The sequence below is a fragment of the Copadichromis virginalis genome, linkage group LG6 (genome assembly GCF_057382275.1).
Source record: "Copadichromis virginalis isolate Kocher_CV1m ecotype Utaka linkage group LG6, C_Virginalis_male_GT1.1, whole genome shotgun sequence".
Lineage (NCBI taxonomy): Eukaryota > Metazoa > Chordata > Actinopteri > Cichliformes > Cichlidae > Copadichromis > Copadichromis virginalis.
In genome coordinates this window covers 28,590,628-28,609,138 of record NC_140623.1, presented here as the reverse complement: position 1 = coordinate 28,609,138, position 18,511 = coordinate 28,590,628, and the positions used below count along the sequence as shown (strand labels likewise).

Here is an 18,511-nt window from a genome sequence, read left to right as displayed (position 1 = left end):
TCATTGCCAAAGCATTTATCTTGTGGCCCCTTGAAGATTTTGGCCAGTGGCTGGGTTACCTAAGCTGCCTGTTCAGGAGTTTCTTATCACAGTCATAATTTTAAGCCGGGAGCAGAAACACACCACCTGTCAGTGTCAAGGCTGAAATCTGAAGTCTTTTGGGTTATTATTTAATCTCTCTACCTCATGGCTAAAACGTCTCTGCTGGTTTGTTCTTGTCTTGTTTTGTCGCTATACCAACAGCCTAACCGCACACTAAACACCACCTGTTTGATTCTTGGATAGGATCGGACCTCCTATTTCCCATTATCACAGTGATTTCAGATCTCTAAGCCTGCACGTACTGTACGTACAACTGCAAACACACACACACACACACACACACACACACACACACACACACACACACACACACACACACACACACACACCTTCAAATATACAGCCACACACATTAAGTCAAACTTCTACTCACTCCCCTCTGCTTCAGACTCCCTCAAACATCACGCATGAATGCATGCCACGGGGAATCAGCATGGCTTTGATAACAGCATATGTTTTCATGTAGGGATTGGAGTGTGAAGATCTCTGAAGGGAAGCTGTGCTTCTGCCAGTAGACAAAGGGGGCACAGGGCCAAAGAGATTTAGAGTGGCTACACTGCAGAAATGCTTCAGTGATCATACAGAGCTGAGTGCCAACAGAGGTGAGATTCAACGGAGCAAAGTTTGGGGGAAGACCAGGACATCTTGGGTCACAGGAAAGACAGCAATCAAGTATCCGTGTTGTTCCTCTCTGATTGTCATGGTTGTCATGATGTGTATGAGTTGCGGGATGGTCGTACGCATCACTGTGACTTGCTACCTTGTTAAGATTTGCCCACATCAGTGAGAATTTTTACTCCTGAGGAATATTTCATACTCCAGTGTGCACTGTCAGAAGAGGGTTATACTTCATTGCTCATATTTCGTCATTCTTATTTTCATTCTCCGTGGCCTCTGTGCTTTCACAATTGAGAGCATGTCTTTGCAAAGGCATTTTAATCTTGTTTCAAACTGTGCAGTAGGAGAGTCCTGATGGGATAAAGATAGCACACTTGTGTATATGCCACAGATTTTGTTCCTTTTCCTTCGAAAACCTTTTACTTGCTTAGATCTTCTGAAGAATTTCAGATGGCTTTTTTTTTGACAGTTGATATAACACTGGAGTGTTTCAGTATCTGTGCCAAATTGTGCATGTTGTGATGCCCTGCAGTGATGCAGTAGGTGAAGGCAGGCGGGATGGGAAGAGAGCAGCACATGAAAGCTGTAGGTGGGAATATAGTTACGATGCAGCCATGCAGAATCCCACGACAGTCAAAGCAACAGTCTGCTCTTGTTTTTACTTAGCTGTAAGTATATCACGCTGGCTATGCTCACAAGCACCCACTCACCACCAGGTGGTTTCTCTAGGTGTGAGTGAAGTTGAATGACTACCAATATCAAACAGATGAAGACTTGTGCAAATGTTTACTTTAGCACTACATTGTTTTATACCTCAGAGGAACCGCGTAGAAGATTCGGTGACATGCAGTAATGTAGTTGTGTCCTGTGTTATCAACAGTATAATCAGTTTAAAGGTGACAAAGCTCAAGCATGACTTATCTAATTAGACAATACAATGGTTGGCTTGAAGTTTATCTGCGTGCTCTTCTACCCGTGATTTTTTTTTATAGGTGGGGGTTTGTGTGCACAGCTCCTGGTGAGCCTTCATGTGAGCACACAATACCCCTGAGTCCTGTTGGGTTTGCTGCTCCTGTGATGCGATAGTGCTTAGCTCTGCTGATGATTGTGATGCGTACCTCTTTGACCTCTCCTTGCTCAGAGCAGGAGTAAACAAAAAGAAAAAAGGGAGAACAAAAGAGATGAAGGACACAGTGTTCTTTTCAAAGTGACCGTGGCTCTTTTTGCACCTCAGAAACATTTCCTCAGTATGCTGGGGATAGCTTTTGCTGCCAAAGCTAAAAAAGCTCTTCATTTTAGAGGACTGGTCTAATGGAAACACCAAACTCAATTTCATCACTCATTGCTAATAACTAAAGTTTTTATTGTCAAAGTTATTTGTGTCCTAATCTCTCAGCCCATTGCTACGAGTCCACCAGGCTTTTGCACGTACACTTTACATCAGTTCTTCGTGCTTTAATCGACTGGCTATAACACCTGGCTGCTTGTGCAGAAAAAAAGTAAAAATGAAACTGACTAAACTCATTGGCATGGCCAAAATATGCCTATTCCCAACTCTAAGAGAAGCAGCAGAGCCATTTAATACCACCTTCCAACTTTTGCTAAGTTACTTGCTCTGGTTGACATATTTTAAACTTATTTCTACCTGCTCATTGCTCTGCTTGCTTTTTTTTCTTCTTTAAGTAGCTTGTGTACAGTTCGACGCTATAGTCATTTAGAGAACAAAATAAGTACAGCTATATAAGCCTGAGCATGCTGAGTTCTGAAACCCGGCTGATATGTAAATCTTAGAAATCAATTATATTGCCAGGAGCATGATGCCGCTGGTAATTTCGCCCTCAAGCAACAGGAGGCAGCTGAATATGGCCTAGATCTGTTAGCATTAGGAGGGTTTTTTGGATTATACCCAGTATGACAATTGAACAGCTTACTGCCTCTGAATATTAGTATTCACTTGTTATTGCTGTGGCCGGCCCCCGCATCTATTTTTGGCAGACCATAGCAGAGCTGGAACAACATTGTGGTGGTATTCATTATTCCCTTGGTGCTAAATAAAGAAGCGGTGGAGTCTCAGTGTTCTTTTTCTTTGTCTATCCTATTGTTTGCATCTGCGGAATATTCTGTATGCATGTGCATATGTGTCTTAAAGGTGTTAAGTGTGCATATGAGCAGTTTTGTCTCATTCTCGGCATGTGTTTACCGATCTTGGGTCTGGCTAAGAGGTTGTTGACCTGATTCTGGTGAGAGATGCCTTTTGAAATGCGGTGGTTTGATTTAGTAATGCATAGAGAATTAAGTATCAAAGTCAGTTTTGATCATATTTTTTTCCTGTTATGTTTGTTTGGCACACTTAAGTTAACTTTATAATGAACTGTTTATATTCTTGGTGTGCTCTGTATTCTTAGTTAAATTGAATAATGAAGAATCCAGAATGGTTCCTGCACTATGGGTGAACTGCAAAAGTTTTGAATTTGCCTTTCGTTGACTGTTAGAAGTAAATCATGTATTATATGCATGTTAAGTTCATCTCTAAGTCTGAATTAGCTGTGAACGAGTTTGAATTGTTGTCTGTCTCTGTGTGGGTTCTGTGACAGACAGTTCGCTTGTCCAGGGTCTCCCCTGTCCCTCGCCGTATGACAGCTGAAATAGTCACCTGTTCCACTGTGACCCTGAATATTATAAATATTCGACATGCAGAAGAATTTGGAAGGATGAATCCAAAATTGAGAATGAAATATTTTATCATTTTGGGAGTCGTGCTTTCTCTGAGAAAAAGCCCTTGATATGCTATGTCCAGTGAACAGTACTATGCAAATGCTTTCAGCTATCCCCCATGTCTATATGTTTTGCAAAGAAATTGGAAATGGACATGCAGAAATCTGTTGCTGCAAGCATACATGCAAATACAATACATAAGACAAAAACAGAGTTTCACAATTCTAACGAGCTTGAAAGCCAGTATTGTTAATACCACCTTAATTCTTCACAGCCTTAATGCTCTTAGACTTTTAGACTCTTAGAGCTTTCTTGTCATTTCTTTAAATAGTCTTTAGAAACAGCTCTTCAGGCCTTTTGGAGGAAATTCAAAGCTCTTCTTTGGATGTCGGCTGCCTTTTGCCTTCTCTATCAAGATTATAGCCATGACAGAGCATTCACTGTGTTTTACAGATGACTGTAGACCAGGGGTGCCCAATCCCGGTCCTCGAGAGCTACCGTCCTGCAGCTTTTAGATGCATCCCTACTCCAACACAGCTGAATCAAATGAATGGCTTGTTATCAGGCCTTTGCCAAACACGATGGCATGCTGAAGAGGTAATCAAACCATTTGAATCAGCTGTGTTGGAGTAGGGATGCATCTAAAAGCTGCAGGACGGTAGCTCTCGAGGACCGGGATTGGGCACCCCTGCTGTAGACCCTTACAGTTGTACCTCACTCCTGACCTCCTCTGTATATATTGACAATAATCTGAAAGAAAAATTCAAATTTGGATTAATCACTCCAAAAGGTCTGTTGCCACTGATTTTCAGTCCAGTTCTTTTGTAATTTGGTATTCTACCTATTTCCCTTCCTTAAGAATGACATCTTGATAGCTAGCCTTCAACTGAGGCCATTTCTGATGGATGAATGATGATCAGTTAAAGCGTCAGATGAATCCAGTCTTTGATAGATGTTTTTCCAATTCCTCAAGGACATAACTTTCCTCAAATTTTGTTGAGGACATGCTGCACACCGTGCTGAGATACAGTGTTTTCAGCTAATAGCTCCATGGGAATCACTGTGTTGGTGAAAAATATTCTTACACTAGTTAAGTTTTCTATTATCTCCAGTGTTTCTTATATCTGGGATTAAGTCTGATAAACTTTTAATTTTTAATTTGTGATCATTAAAAGGCAGTATCATAATACTGTCAATGCTATTATTTTTTCCACAATGAACACATATTAATTTCTTTCACATATAAGGTAGAAAAACTGCTCTAACTAAACAAACCAAGCAAACAAACAGAAAACAAAATATCAGTAAGACACTATAAGCCAAATTGCTATTTTAACCATTGGTATCAGTCTAAACTTTCACAATCACTGCATTTTTTTTCTCTATTTTTAGGGGACGTTGTGGCTAATAAAAAAGTTCCCCATTCCATCATGTTCATTGAGGGGAATGAGGCCACTGTTTCCATGGCGATATTTGTAATCTAGTCTGTCTCTAAGGGTGTGAGGATTGTTCTCCATTGTCCTCAAGAAAAGAGATGCAAGGGGAAAAAAAGAGAGGACAAAATTCTGAAAAGGGGAGTCATTCACAGCCTAGCTTGGGATATGCCAAGAGAGATGATTCATATGTGAATTATAGAGTATTAATATTTTTTTAAAAATTATTTCTTTAACAGTATTTTATGTTCAGGAAAAACTGAAATAAACCTATGTTGTTTGTGGAACTTAGAGTCCCAAAGATATCTAAGTTGACTTTCAATTTTGTGCTGTTAAATATTACGTAAGGTTTAAGGTGCAAACCTGGAAAAAATGTGGTATCCAGGTTCTGTTGAGTCACCTTTCCTATCTCTACAACTCCCCTTCTAAGCTGTCCGTTAGAACTGATATGTTTTAAAGCTTGACTCAGAAGTAAAGGCACATTTGTCTACTGTGTACACATCACTTTCTGTTACTGCTTACTTGAATTGAAAAGGTTACTTGGTGGTTTTCCTTTATAGCGAGACACCTTTCAAAAATACTGAGATATTGCAATTACATATTGCAGTAAGTCAAAGGATGAAGTTTTTATCCACTTAATAGACAAACAAGAAAGTAGAGACAAGGCCACGTCTAAAAATAGGGCTGAGATGGATTTTAAAAACACAAACTGCCACACATGCTTCCTGGGCTTTGTGCTTGTGCCTCATTAAATATTCAGGAAAAGAGCCATCCTTGAAAAAAGTTTTCAAAGATGCCAAAAGCTGCCCATTGTTCAGAGTGAGAGCAGCGATGATTGGATTTTGTTTGAACAAAAGAAAAGCTTCATCAAAGTTGGATTGTCATTATTTCACATGGCCCAAGACCGGGTGCAGAAAGTCTCATTTCTCAGTGGACTCTGACTTTGTTTGCTGCTTAATGTTTGATTCGCTTGAGGGTTTAAACTACGGCACTGTGTTGTCTAATTAGCATGTGTGTAGCACTTAATGATTTCTCAAAAGGAAAGATTTGAAACATGATCCTGAATAAACAAAACAATTACTATCATTTACATCACAAAGTGGTAAACAGACTAGATGAAATGAATGAAAATATCTGTGTAAGTGTTCTTATAGTGAAATACAGTGTAAAGAAAGAATGTAACTTCTTTAAGAATTAAAGGACAATGTACTTTTGCAAGTAAAGTTTGGTTTCTGAAAATTAGCCTTGTCATGCAAACTTTTTAGAATGCTACTGATGTACTGTCGGAGGGATCTGTAGGGTCCTCCTCAGTGGTTAGCACAGCAACAATAAAAACACGTCAGCATTTCTCTCCTTGCTCGTTCAAAGCAAACTGACACCAGCGTGCATAACTCCTGAATAGAAGTAAATGTACTTGCAGACCTGGGATTTCTTTTGTGTGTTAAGTCCGCCATTACCACCCAATGTTAGCTACGTTTTTAAGAATAGTTACACACAATGGAAATGCAGAAATCTGTTGCTGTGATCTTTTATTCATTGGCATCATTCTTTTATACTTTTGTTTATCTTTGAAGTCTTTCTGCCCTCCTGCTGTGTATGACACAGCATGTGGGAGTATTGCTGCTATTTAGTTTATTCAGCAGACATCAGCGTGACACTGAGGATGTTTGGCATCCTCAAATATTCCTGTGACTCTAGTCTGTGTTGACTGTTTTGTGGTTAACCATTTAAACTTTGATTCTCTTCAATAGATATTTCCTGCTCAAATATTTTATGACTGCACCCATTATAGGATTGATTCTTAATTTTTGTCTCACTCTTTCTTCATCTCTCTTCATCTAATCATTTTGATCATCTTGTAGTTTAATGTAGCCACTTACAATGCATGTGAATGATTCTTGACTCATTTTACTCGTTCCTAGAGATACATAACAATAATAAGGCAGGGAAAATGCATCTTCTGTATTACCCGTAGCTGCCATTGAATTTGGTTACTTTTCCCCTCTGCTTTGCATCAGCATCTGTCGGTGTTGATGAAGTAACACCGGAGACACTTTGTATCCTGGCATCGAGTTTTACCTTTTGTATGAAGCTTATTTATGTATTCCTGTGCTAGTGATAGCTACTCTCAATTTGAACAGAGTAAATGCACTGTGTTGTAGATGGGATGCTTCTTAAAATCGAAGTGAATGATACAGCATTCAGAAACTGGTGTTCAGTGTCGTTTGTAGTAATGTCACAAGGAAGTAATGTATGGTTATTTAACATTATATATTATAGAACAGTTTTCAGTTCTTTTTTGTCTTCTCCATGTTTACAGGGGGCAAGTCCATTGGATCATGCTTCCAGTCCCAGTGTAGCCAGCATACAGCAACCTCGAGGGCGAAACAGTTTTGTCCACGAACACTTCCAGGCTCAGTACAGGTGAGAAGCACAGATGTAAAAATGTGTTAAAGAACTTTGTTTTTAAAATAATGTTTGTAGCATCAGGTGACTGGATGAATGTTCCTTATTTGTTGGCCTTTAAGCTTCAGATAGTTTCAACTGCACTCTTAGACTTACGCTGACAACGATTCTGGAAACTCTTCCAGGTATCTCACCAATTATGCAACATTCGGTTACACAATGTCCTGGGGTTGTGTTCGAATAAACAGAATGAAATGCATACTTTTAAACATATATTGCTTTGGCTAAAGTGACAATGTATTTTCTCTCCTCTGGATAAAAATCAGTACCTTGGGAAAAAGTAGGTCGGACAGACCTATAAAGGATTAAGGGATTTATCTTTAGTAGTGGCCTCTGGCTCTTATTCCTTCATTCACAGCGGAAAGTCAGTGACTGAGGTTTTCTAGTTTAATAGATCCATTAATGGAACTGCCTCTAGACCTTTGAGAAACTTTGTCAGCACATGTGGTGGACTACAATAACATCACTTTGAACATTCATTTTTTCACTTGATTGCTGAACAATGTAAACTTGCTGCACCCTTGTGAATATCAGGATGTACTAAAAAAAAATTCTTTATTTTAAGTTAATATTCGATTGGATAGTCAGATGATCTAAAAGAGAAATAACTTAGTATTTGGAAGGGAGAGATTATTTTTAGAATAAAAAAAGAAACACACACAAAAAAACATATTAGTGAAAGGTAGTCTTGGCCCATAAAGATAGTAATCTTTTCAGCTCCTTGTTACTAAGCCTGATTGAAACTTGTGAATGTCTTTTATGCATGACTGTAAGGCATGCTGTCATCAGCAGTTAGGCCAGTACAGTATGTTTCTGCATGTAGCAAAATATACAGTGATATGTTTCAGGAGCTTGGAAAGAAAAGCATCTGGACTTCTTTAAGTTGAGCTTAAAGAAGAAGTCCAGGCGCTTTTCTTTCCAAGCTCCTTAGACTACGAGATGACTGAGAACCTTCACAGACAGTGATATGTTTCCTTTTCTATTAGAGAAATAAGCGAGTAATATATATAAATTCATCAATCCCAATTTTTTGTGATTAACTCTGGCAGAGTGCTTGCTTTCTGATATCTCACACTTGGTCATTTTTTCCCAGTGGATTCAACATCACTATAATAGCTGCTCTGCAACATAGGTCACTAATGCATGATATGTATGACTGGGCTTCCAGAGAGAGTGCTAGTGAATTAGGCCCATACTGTGTCTGAGCACCATCCATCCATCCATCCATCCATCCATCCATCTTCATCCGCTTTATCCGGGGCCGGGTCGCGGGGGCAGCAGCCTAAGCAAAGAGGCCCAGACCTCCCTCTCCCCAGCCACCTCCTCCAGCTTATCCGGGGGAATACCAAGGCGTTCCCAGGCCAGCCGAGAGATATAATCTCTCCAGCGTGTCCTGGGTCTGCCCCGGGGCCTCCTCCCGGTGGGACATGCCTGGAACACCTCACACAGGAGGCATCCTTGTCAGATGCCCGAACCACCTCAGCTGGCTCCTTTTGATGTGGAGCAGCAGCTGCTCTACTCTGAGCCCCTCCCGGATGGCCGAACTTCTCACCCTATCTCTAAGGGAGAGGCCAGCCACCCTTCGGAGGAAGCTCATTTCTGCCGCTTGTATCCGCGATCTCGTTCTTTCGGTCACTACCCACAGCTCGTGGCCATAGGTGAGGGTAGGGACGTAGATCGACCGGTAAATTGAGAGCTTTGCTTTTACACTCAGCTCCCTCTTCACCACGACGGACCGGTGCAGCGTCCGCATTACTGCAGCTGCAGCCCCAATCCGTCTGTCGATCTCCGGCTCCCTTCTCCCATCACTCGAGAACAAGACCCCGAGATACTTGAACTCCTCCACTTGGGGCAGGAACTCATCCCCGACCCGGAGTGGGCACTCCACCCTTTTCTGGCTGAGAACCATGGCCTCAGATTTGGAGGTGCTGATCCTCATTCCCGCTGCTTCACACTCGGCTGCGAACCGTTCCAGTGCGAGCTGGAGGCCCTCACCCGATGACAAGAGCGATTCATAAGACCCTTATGAAAAGGACACCGAGGGAACAGTTTACCCTGCCCGGGATAGGGTTACCGGGGCCCCGCCCTGGAGCCAGGCCCGGGGAGGGTGCCCAAGGGCGAGCGTCTGGTGGCCGGGCCTTAGTCCATGGGGCCCGGCCGGGCACAGCCCGAAGAGGAGACATGGGCCCATCCTCCCGTAGGCCCACCACCCGCAGGAGGCGCCATAGGGGTCGGGTGCATTGTGTGCCGGGTGGCGGCCAGGAGCGGAGGCCCTGGCGGACTGACCCCCGGCTGCCAAGACTGGCAATAGGGACATGTGTCTGAGCACATGAGATTTTATTTAGGAGGACTGTGTGGAATAGGAGGACGCCTTTTTTCATGGCTCATTAGTGTTTTTTAGCTGCAAAGCTAAATGTTTACTTAAAAACTTAAGTCAGTTTATGCAAAATTTTATGTATTAAGTATTTTAAGTATTTAAGTTGTTAATGTTTGCCCATTACATTTAAGCTCAAGTGGACAAACATTTGCAGTCCAAAGGTTGGCAATAAAGTCGCAAAAATGTATCACAGTATTACAAGAAATTTGTGATAATGATGATACAGAAAAAAAAATTGAAATATGTTTTAAATGTGATTGTATGCATTGTCGTGCAAAATTTCGATAGAAAGCACCTAAGCATAGAAGAAAGTGTTTGTATTAATGGATGAATGAGGCACTATATACTGCATGAACCAGTCCATTTACCATTTAGAAGTGCATAGCAGAGCATTTCTAAGTGGAAACAAAGTGGAGGACATTTTCCATCCTTCTTTTCAGTTGCTTAAAAAGTTGCTTAAAATCCTCTTTTTCCACTGTTTGAATTATTTCCATTCGTGTTTACGCCTCCTGTCATACAGAGTCTAACTAGCAAGTGCCCCAGTTAGGCTCAGTTTGTTTAGTTTTGGGATGTACATCACCAGCTGCTCATATCTGCTCTTTTCATGACTTCCCAGCCTGCTTATATTCATTCCATGGTGTATTTTTGCCTCAAGTGGTGAAACAAGTTTTTGTTTTGTTTTTTTGCATATTTTGCATAGCATTGTGCTTCATTGGAAGATGTTGAAGTCTCTTGTTACTAAATCTTCATCAAAGGTGGACATGTGACTTTGGCTGTGCTTTTCTCGTTGTTGTGCACATTAGAAAACATTAGACCAATAATATCATGATATTGCACTTTATCACGCAAAAATGATACCAGTATTGTCACAAATGATATGATGGATTCTTATGATGTGTTTGTTGACACTGGGAAGTCTAGCTTAGTTCAGGGGTCACAAATCTGCAGCTCTGAAGTCACATCCAGAGGCTACTTTATGTAAGGCTTTGATAAGAAACTAGATGAATAAGGGCTAAAACTAAAGATTTTTTTAAAAAAAAAGAAAAGAAAACTTCTGTAACCTGTTAAAAAATGAACAATTTAAATTAAAGTTATTATAATTTTTTACATGTATCATAAGTCCTGATTCCCACTAGGAATAGTTTCCAACCTGCGGCCCTTTACTGCATGTCTTCCTCTCTCTCCACTTTCCCGTGTGTCTATACTGTCTCTATCCAAATTAAAAAAATTAAAAAAAAAAGATTAGAAGAAGCATTAGTAGGAAGACGGTGACAGACTTAAAGCTGTTGATTGAGAATCAGCCTAAACTAGTACATACAGTGGGGCAAAAAAGTATTTAGTCAGCCACCGATTGTGCAAGTTCCCCCACTTAAAATGATGACAGAGGTCAGTAATTTGCACCAGAGGTACACTTCAACTGTGAGAGACAGAATGTGAAAAAAAAATCCATGAATCCACATGGTAGGATTTGTAAAGAATTTATTCGTAAATCAGGGTGGAAAATAAGTATTTGGTCACCTCAAACAAGGAAAATCTCTGGCTCTCACAGACCTGTAACGTCTTCTGTAAGAAGCTTTTCTGTCCCCCACTCGTTACCTGTATGAATGGCACCTGTTTGAACTCATCATCTGTATAAAAGACACCTGTCCACAGCCTCAAACAGTCAGACTCCAAACTCCGCCATGGCCAAGACCAAAGAGCTTTCGAAGGACACCAGGAAAAGTATTGTAGACCTGCACCAGACTGGGAAGAGTGAATCTACAATAGGCAAGCAGCTTGGTGTGAAAAAATCAACTGTAGGAGCAATCATCAGAAAATGGAAGACATACAAGACCGCTGATAATCTCCCTCGATCTGGGGCTCCACGCAAGATCTCATCCCGTGGGGTCAAAATGATCATGAGAACGGTGAGCAAAGATCCCAGAACCACACGGGGGGACCTGGTGAATGACCTGCAGAGAGCTGGGACCAAAGTAACAAAGGTCACCATCAGTAACACACTACAACGGCAGGGAATCAAATCCCGCAGTGCCAGACGTGTTCCGCTGCTGAAGCCAGTGCATGTCCAGGCCCGTCTGAAGTTTGCCAGAGAGCACATGGATGATACAGCAGAGGATTGGGAGAATGTCATGTGGTCAGATGAAACCAAAGTAGAACTTTTTGGTATAAACTCAACTCGTCGTGTTTGGAGGAAGAAGAATACTGAGTTGCATCCCAAGAACACCATACCTACTGTGAAGCATGGGGGTGGAAACATCATGCTATGGGGCTGTTTTTCTGCCAAGGGGACAGGACGACTGATCCGTGTTAAGGACAGAATGAATGGGGCCATGTATCGTGAGATTTTGAGCCAAAACCTCCTTCCATCAGTGAGAACTTTGAAGATGAAACGAGGCTGGGTCTTCCAACATGACAATAATCCAAAACACACCGCCCGGGCAACAAAGGAGTGGCTCCGTAAGAAGCATTTGAAAGTCCTGGAGTGGCCTAGCCAGTCTCCAGACCTCAACCCCATAGAAAATCTGTGGCGGGAGTTGAAAGTCCGTGTTGCTCGGCAACAGCCCCAAAACATCACTGCTCTCGAGAAGATCTGCATGGAGGAATGGGCCAAAATACCAGCTACTGTGTGTGCAAACCTGGTAAAGACCTATAGTAAACGTTTGACCTCTGTTATTGCCAACAAAGGTTATGTTACAAAGTATTGAGTTGTATTTTTGTTATTGACCAAATACTTATTTTCCACCCTGATTTACGAATAAATTCTTTACAAATCCTACCATGTGGATTCATGGATTTTTTTTTCACATTCTGTCTCTCACAGTTGAAGTGTACCTCTGGTGCAAATTACTGACCTCTGTCATCATTTTAAGTGGGGGAACTTGCACAATCGGTGGCTGACTAAATACTTTTTTGCCCCACTGTATTTAGATCATCAAAATTGCTTATTCAAAACACAAATACTTAAAACTTTACTTTCTGCTTATGTGATGATCAGAGCTAGGATTTTACGTTGGGCATGAGCTGCAGAAGATTGTCAGATTTCACCCTAAACTTTGGGTTGGGTTGAAGAGGGACATTTTAAAAAAACCTGTCCCCAATGTGAAATTCCAAATAATTTACTAGCACCCATTTGTCGGTACTCTGGAAACGGGACATGGATTGAGTTAAATCTTCTCTGACTCACAGCTGATCACACTCTGGAGAATAGTGCTGTCGTGTCATGTTTGGTCTAACACGCACAGTTGACCTGGAGCATATTGGTGCTGGTCAACACAAAGGTTAGGCTCTGACCATTATGCTGTTAAGTTAAGCAGTCATTCATTCATGGGATTATCCATTTCCTTCACTGGCAGATGATGGATTGAATGCTTACTGTTGAAGACTATCCCTGAAGACCATCGTCTCCCGCAGTACTCTCAGAGCGACTAATTAAAATAACTTGGCACTGTATCTACTCATTGAGTCAGCTGTAGAGATGAAGATCGCTCTACTTAGACCTCTTCTTCTTTGTCTTTTCCATTCACTCTTTCTCTCTCACACTAAAACATCAACACACACCTGAACGTTTATTAGATCAAACGCTAATTCATAAGCTGATTAGAGGAACTGTGCATTTTGCCATTACAAGTCACACACGCATTAATACGCACACGTTATTACTGAAACATTTACAAAGTGTACTTTGTTCTTTCCTCCAACTCATACCCTTCTCATACAGCATGTCCTCTCTCCTCCTTTTTTCCCTTTGAGAACAATCCCAGCTATATTTAGACAAAGAGAAGAGAATTTTGTCTGTGAGTGCAAGCAGGGTAATGCTTTCTCCTTGCATAAGAGTGGCTGTAATTAGGTCTATATGCCACACACTTACACTTTCACAAACATACACCATCTGTCTTGTGTGTGTGAGTGTTTGTTCACAAACACAATTTTAGTCATTAGCTTGGGTTCCACTGTATCCTGGCATCATTTTTAATGTTAAAGAAGAAAGGCATGGCTGCTTCTTAATGGACTGATTTTGTTTTCTGGTTCTGGTTTGAATGAAATAGATTGTAAAAGAAGGAGCGCAACGCAAAGACTGGACAGTTACTGTCTAACATCATTGCACTCTATAGTGAAGCTGTGCTAATGTATGACACAAAATATCATTCATGCGAGATATACCATTAGTGCCAGACATGCATGCATGCACATCTGTCTGTCTGTCTGGGTTGGCTGCTAATCTCTCAGTAGACTTTTCTGTGCTTTGATATGGAACTTTAAGGGGAAACTTAACACTGATCAGAGACAAATAACTGTGTTGTTATTCTGTCAAATTAGTACCATCTATTAATGTTATAGATGAACAGGACTGATAACGTTTGCTGTCAAGCTGCCATATTAATGTTAGCGTTTCATTATGTTGCTGTTGAAAGACTGCTAATAGTTAAATGGCGAACGTGTGCATCAGTCAGGTTACTGTTTATTATAACTTTTTAACACTGAAGTGTTATCGAAACAAAAGCTTTACTGACCTCTCAAATGCCTCATAAAGTGTCGTTGGATGTTTTGGACTCAGTGAAGGCCTGCCTGTCTGCAACCATGCCGTGTGACATTGTATTCTAAACAGCGTGGAGGCAGCGTGGAGGCAGAGATACTGTTGCATGAGCAACCGATTCAGTAGTCATTTTTAATATCAATCGCTGTGAGTGTTGATTTTTTTTGACAACTCTAATTATAAAGTTTGTTTTCTGCTCATGTTTGTGTGAGTGAGTGTAATAACGACCAAGCTAACACATGTAACTGCATCACTCAAAAAGTTTACAGCTGTGGGACTAGAGGCTGTTTGAGAAAGCTGTCTAAAATAGAGAAATGTGAGACAGTGGGGGCAGGGCCATGTGTGCTAGTAACAGGTCAATACACATTTTGTACAGGCTAAAACTAATAATCTTTTCTCTTTTTTTGATCAATTCGTTAATCAATTGTTGAAAAGCTGAAAATATTTTACAAACACTAAATTTTCACTGACAGGTTCTTTTGTTGTTTTCTGACCAATGTCTTTCTACTAGAAAACATATCACCTAAATCAGTAGTGCTATAACTGAAACCAGTGAGCTTTGATTTATTTCCAAACTCTGATGCATTGCTTTCCCTGTGACTCATTCTCAGTTAATAAGTAAAGAAAAATTCCAGGAGAGTTGAGTATTTGTTTTTGTGCTCTGGGTTTCATCAGACCTCCTACTGTGTAAAGATTCCTCATATCCATTTGTATTATTTTCTCTTATCTCATATCAGAGTTTTAGTCTGCTGAGTCTGGAGCATTATTCCTCCATATACTTTTCCTCTTTGTGTCACCAACAGGTTAAAAAGGAGTCACTTTCCTTCCAAACGTAGACTATCCAAAGAGCCGTCACTCACTTTTTTTTTGTTTTTGCCTGTGTCGTCCTCTGAAAAGGACGACACAGGCATGTTTCTTTTTGGCCTTTCCCTCGCTTGTTCGCGCTTTCCTTCCTTCTGCGCTTTCTTCCCGGTTCCTTTTATATCTTACAGAGATGCTCCTCAGAGAAATTTTAGTGGAGTTGTCTGATCTGAATAAATGTTTGCGATTAGAGCGAAGACTGTCTTGGGGTTTGGGTTTCCTGTGTGGGAGTTGGTGCTCAAGTCGCTCGGCTGTGCCGCTGTGTTTAGATGAGTCTTTGTCATAGCCTCCCTCTCTCCTCCGTCTGTCACTCTCAATTTTGTGGCATCTATTTTTAATGGCCAGATGTGCGGAAAGCCCGCGCCTCAGTCTCTGGCTAGATGAACAAGATAGTTGAAGGAAGGTTACTTTTCTCTTATCGCAGTGGCTTTTATTTAGATGTAGATTTGTTGTGAAGGAATATTATAGCTTTTAAAGTATAATATTGTTATGTTATGATATTCATGTCTTCAGATCAGTGAAAGTAGACTGAAAGCTATATGCAGGCAAACAAATCATTGTTTTTATATATCCTTGAAGATAAGCTAACAGACGTAACCCACAAATGTTTAAAAAAGCAAAACTAAAATGTTGATCTACTTACAAAATTTAACGGAGAACAAAAGATGTGAGTCCAATGTAAGGAGTTTATAACACATCATAATAACCATCGCTAATAAACTATAAACTAATATTTAATCTATAAACATTCAATTCATTTCTATTTGTATATTGGGCCAAATCACAACAGGAGTTACCCCAATGTCTCAAGGTCAAAACTCTACAATAATAGAGAGACAACCCCACCAATCAGATGACCTATGAGCAAGCGCTTGGAGACAGTGGGAAGGAAAAACTCCCCTTTAGCAGGAAGAAAGAATCTTCTGGCAGAACCAGGCTCAGGGATTGTTCGGGGTGGGGGGAGGGAAACAGGACAAAAGGCACCCTGTAAAGAGAGCCAGAGTGTCATAATAATTCATGATTAAATGCAGAGGGGGGTAATGCATATAATTTCTTTATTTATGGCATTAGGTTGTGTAATAAAAATATTCTGATTTGTAGCTGATATGAGACTTTGACATTTATAGTCATTGTCACTTGAAAATATGAACTGAAGTTGAGCCATCTACTTACCTTTTCTTTAACCGTGATCATTATAAAGTGATACCCAAGTTTTCTCTACCAGTCATGCACTTTTATACTATATCCTTTGAAGACTCGTCGTCCCATTAGGAAGTGCAAACTTCCTCTCATCTTCAAAGATGGTCTGCAGGAGCTCTATTTACCCCCAAAGATGCATTGTGGTTTGGAATGTACTCACGCTGTCCTCTTGGGGGGATCTGTCTGGTCGACCCATGCTGCAGAGCGGAGTGCCTGCTGAAAATATGACTTTTGATGCTTTCACCACCCACAATGCTTACTTCGAGCGCAGCATCGTGCAGCAGTGTTCCTCCCATTGATACCACCCCACTCCCTGTTGTACTTTGAAGTGGGTGCTGGCCATTGAGCGCAGGGCATTATCAAGCGAAAACAATTCTTTGATCTCTTTTTCCTTTAGAGTTAGCAAAAACAAAAGTCACATTGTAATTTGGAGTGGATGAAACAGCAAACCTAAATTGTTTTTACTGCTAGAACTGAAAATTACATCTCTGCAACTTTTTACACTAAACATTTTCTCACAGCCTGTAATGAAACAATAAATACAACAGATGTCACCTATGCTCACACCTGTTAGTTGTATTAGTTTTTTTTAATGACCTGAATTTTTCCTTCGTATAATTTTTATGTCTCACAAATATTCTTTTTTTTTTATCCCTCTTTAGCGTACTCTGTCACATCAAATAAACCAATTTTGTATTCTGATGGAGGAATACTTGCACAGAGGTATGAATCAAAACAGCCTACATTGAGCCCAACTTGAGCCCAGCTATTGACACTCCATAGTCACCCATCTACTTGTTTCCACTGAGAGCTGCTCTACTTGACTAGTGTTGTTCCATCAAGGTGATCTTGTCTGTGTGATGATTACTGCTGAATTAATATTGCATAATGCACAGATGCTATAACCCAGGCTCAGGTGGTAACAACATGTCATATTGATTATGTCATTCAGTACATTTTTTTCATAGTAGCTGGGACAAATATCACAGTTTGTTTTCATACCCTGATCGTAGGAAAATCTTTTCATGTTGCTAGTGTATAAGCCACGTTATCACATTATGCTGTCAGAGCTCATATACCATGAACAACTCTCCACTGTCCAAAGTGAATGTATTTTGTGTATTTTGTATCTTAATCATAGAAAGACCCGGAGTACAAAAGTTTCTGGTTAAGTTTTCCCTCTAAGACTCAAATAGAAGTTCACGTCTCTGGAGTTTTGCCTCATTAAAGCAGGAATTTTTCCTTTAGTGGGGACCCACCATAAAATCACCTGTGACATCCAGCCCTGCATATGTGTGTGCGCACATACTGGTGCACACATAGCCAGTTGGAGCAGATACCACAGGAGTCACTTCACTGTATATAAATGCACTATGTGGTGCAGTTTTACCCTGAACATCAGCTAAAACACTCCATGTGTGCAGAGGGACAGAAAAGAACTGTCACAGAAATACAAACCAGGCCACAGAATTGGTATTTGGGGTGGGTTAATGAGGTTAAAAGGTACTTATAGGTACTTATTTATAGCAGTGTATTTGGAAAAGGTAGCAGAACTGTGTGCCTAAATTTTGCTCATTTAAAATTAAAAAAACACTAATAAGATGGTTGTCGTTGGATCACGTCTATTTTTAATCTATTTAACATGTTATCTACATTCTACAGAACTTTATTATGTTATAGGCGTGTTTTGAAAGCAGAGGATATATCTTTAACAATCTGAGATCACAGCTGATACAGATCAGTTTAAAAAAGGCTTCAGCACATCTTGTCTCTGTGTTCAGACATCTCACGTGTAGAATTGCAGTATTAATTTGGTCCATTAATATTTAGTGCTTTTAAAAAAAATATTTTCCAGCTGCACTAACAGGAACATCTCGCCTTCCTTAAAACTTTATTAATTTATGTGAATGAAGTGAACATCTCTGGCTGACCCAAACTAAGATACATGAGGCAAAAAGTCAGAGAATGAATTTCCACCTGAAACTAGCCAAGCTAAAAAGAAAGAACGAGAAGCCATGATTCAAAATGCTGCAGTGCTCAAAATCTGTTGCATTATTTTTTTTTTTCTTTTACAGTTAGTTTTTAAAACTGCTTTAGCAGTGAAAAATGGGAAAGTGCAGTCATGTTTCCCTCCGTTATTTGTTGCACGGGCTAACATGAAGAAACGTATGGATCATTTATTTCAGGTAGGAAGGACGAAGCTCA

The 18,511-nt window shown here is 40.5% G+C and overlaps 1 protein-coding gene across 1 annotated transcript in view; it reads left to right on the top strand.

Moving 5' to 3' along the window:
* Positions 1-18,511, top strand: part of usp43a (ubiquitin specific peptidase 43a) — a 132,030-nt gene that overhangs the window by 31,008 nt on the left and 82,511 nt on the right. Inside the window, exon 3 of the mRNA XM_085459704.1 lies at positions 7,189-7,292. Coding sequence (XP_085315830.1) covers positions 7,189-7,292 — 104 coding nt within the window. The remainder of the gene's footprint in view (positions 1-7,188; positions 7,293-18,511) is intronic.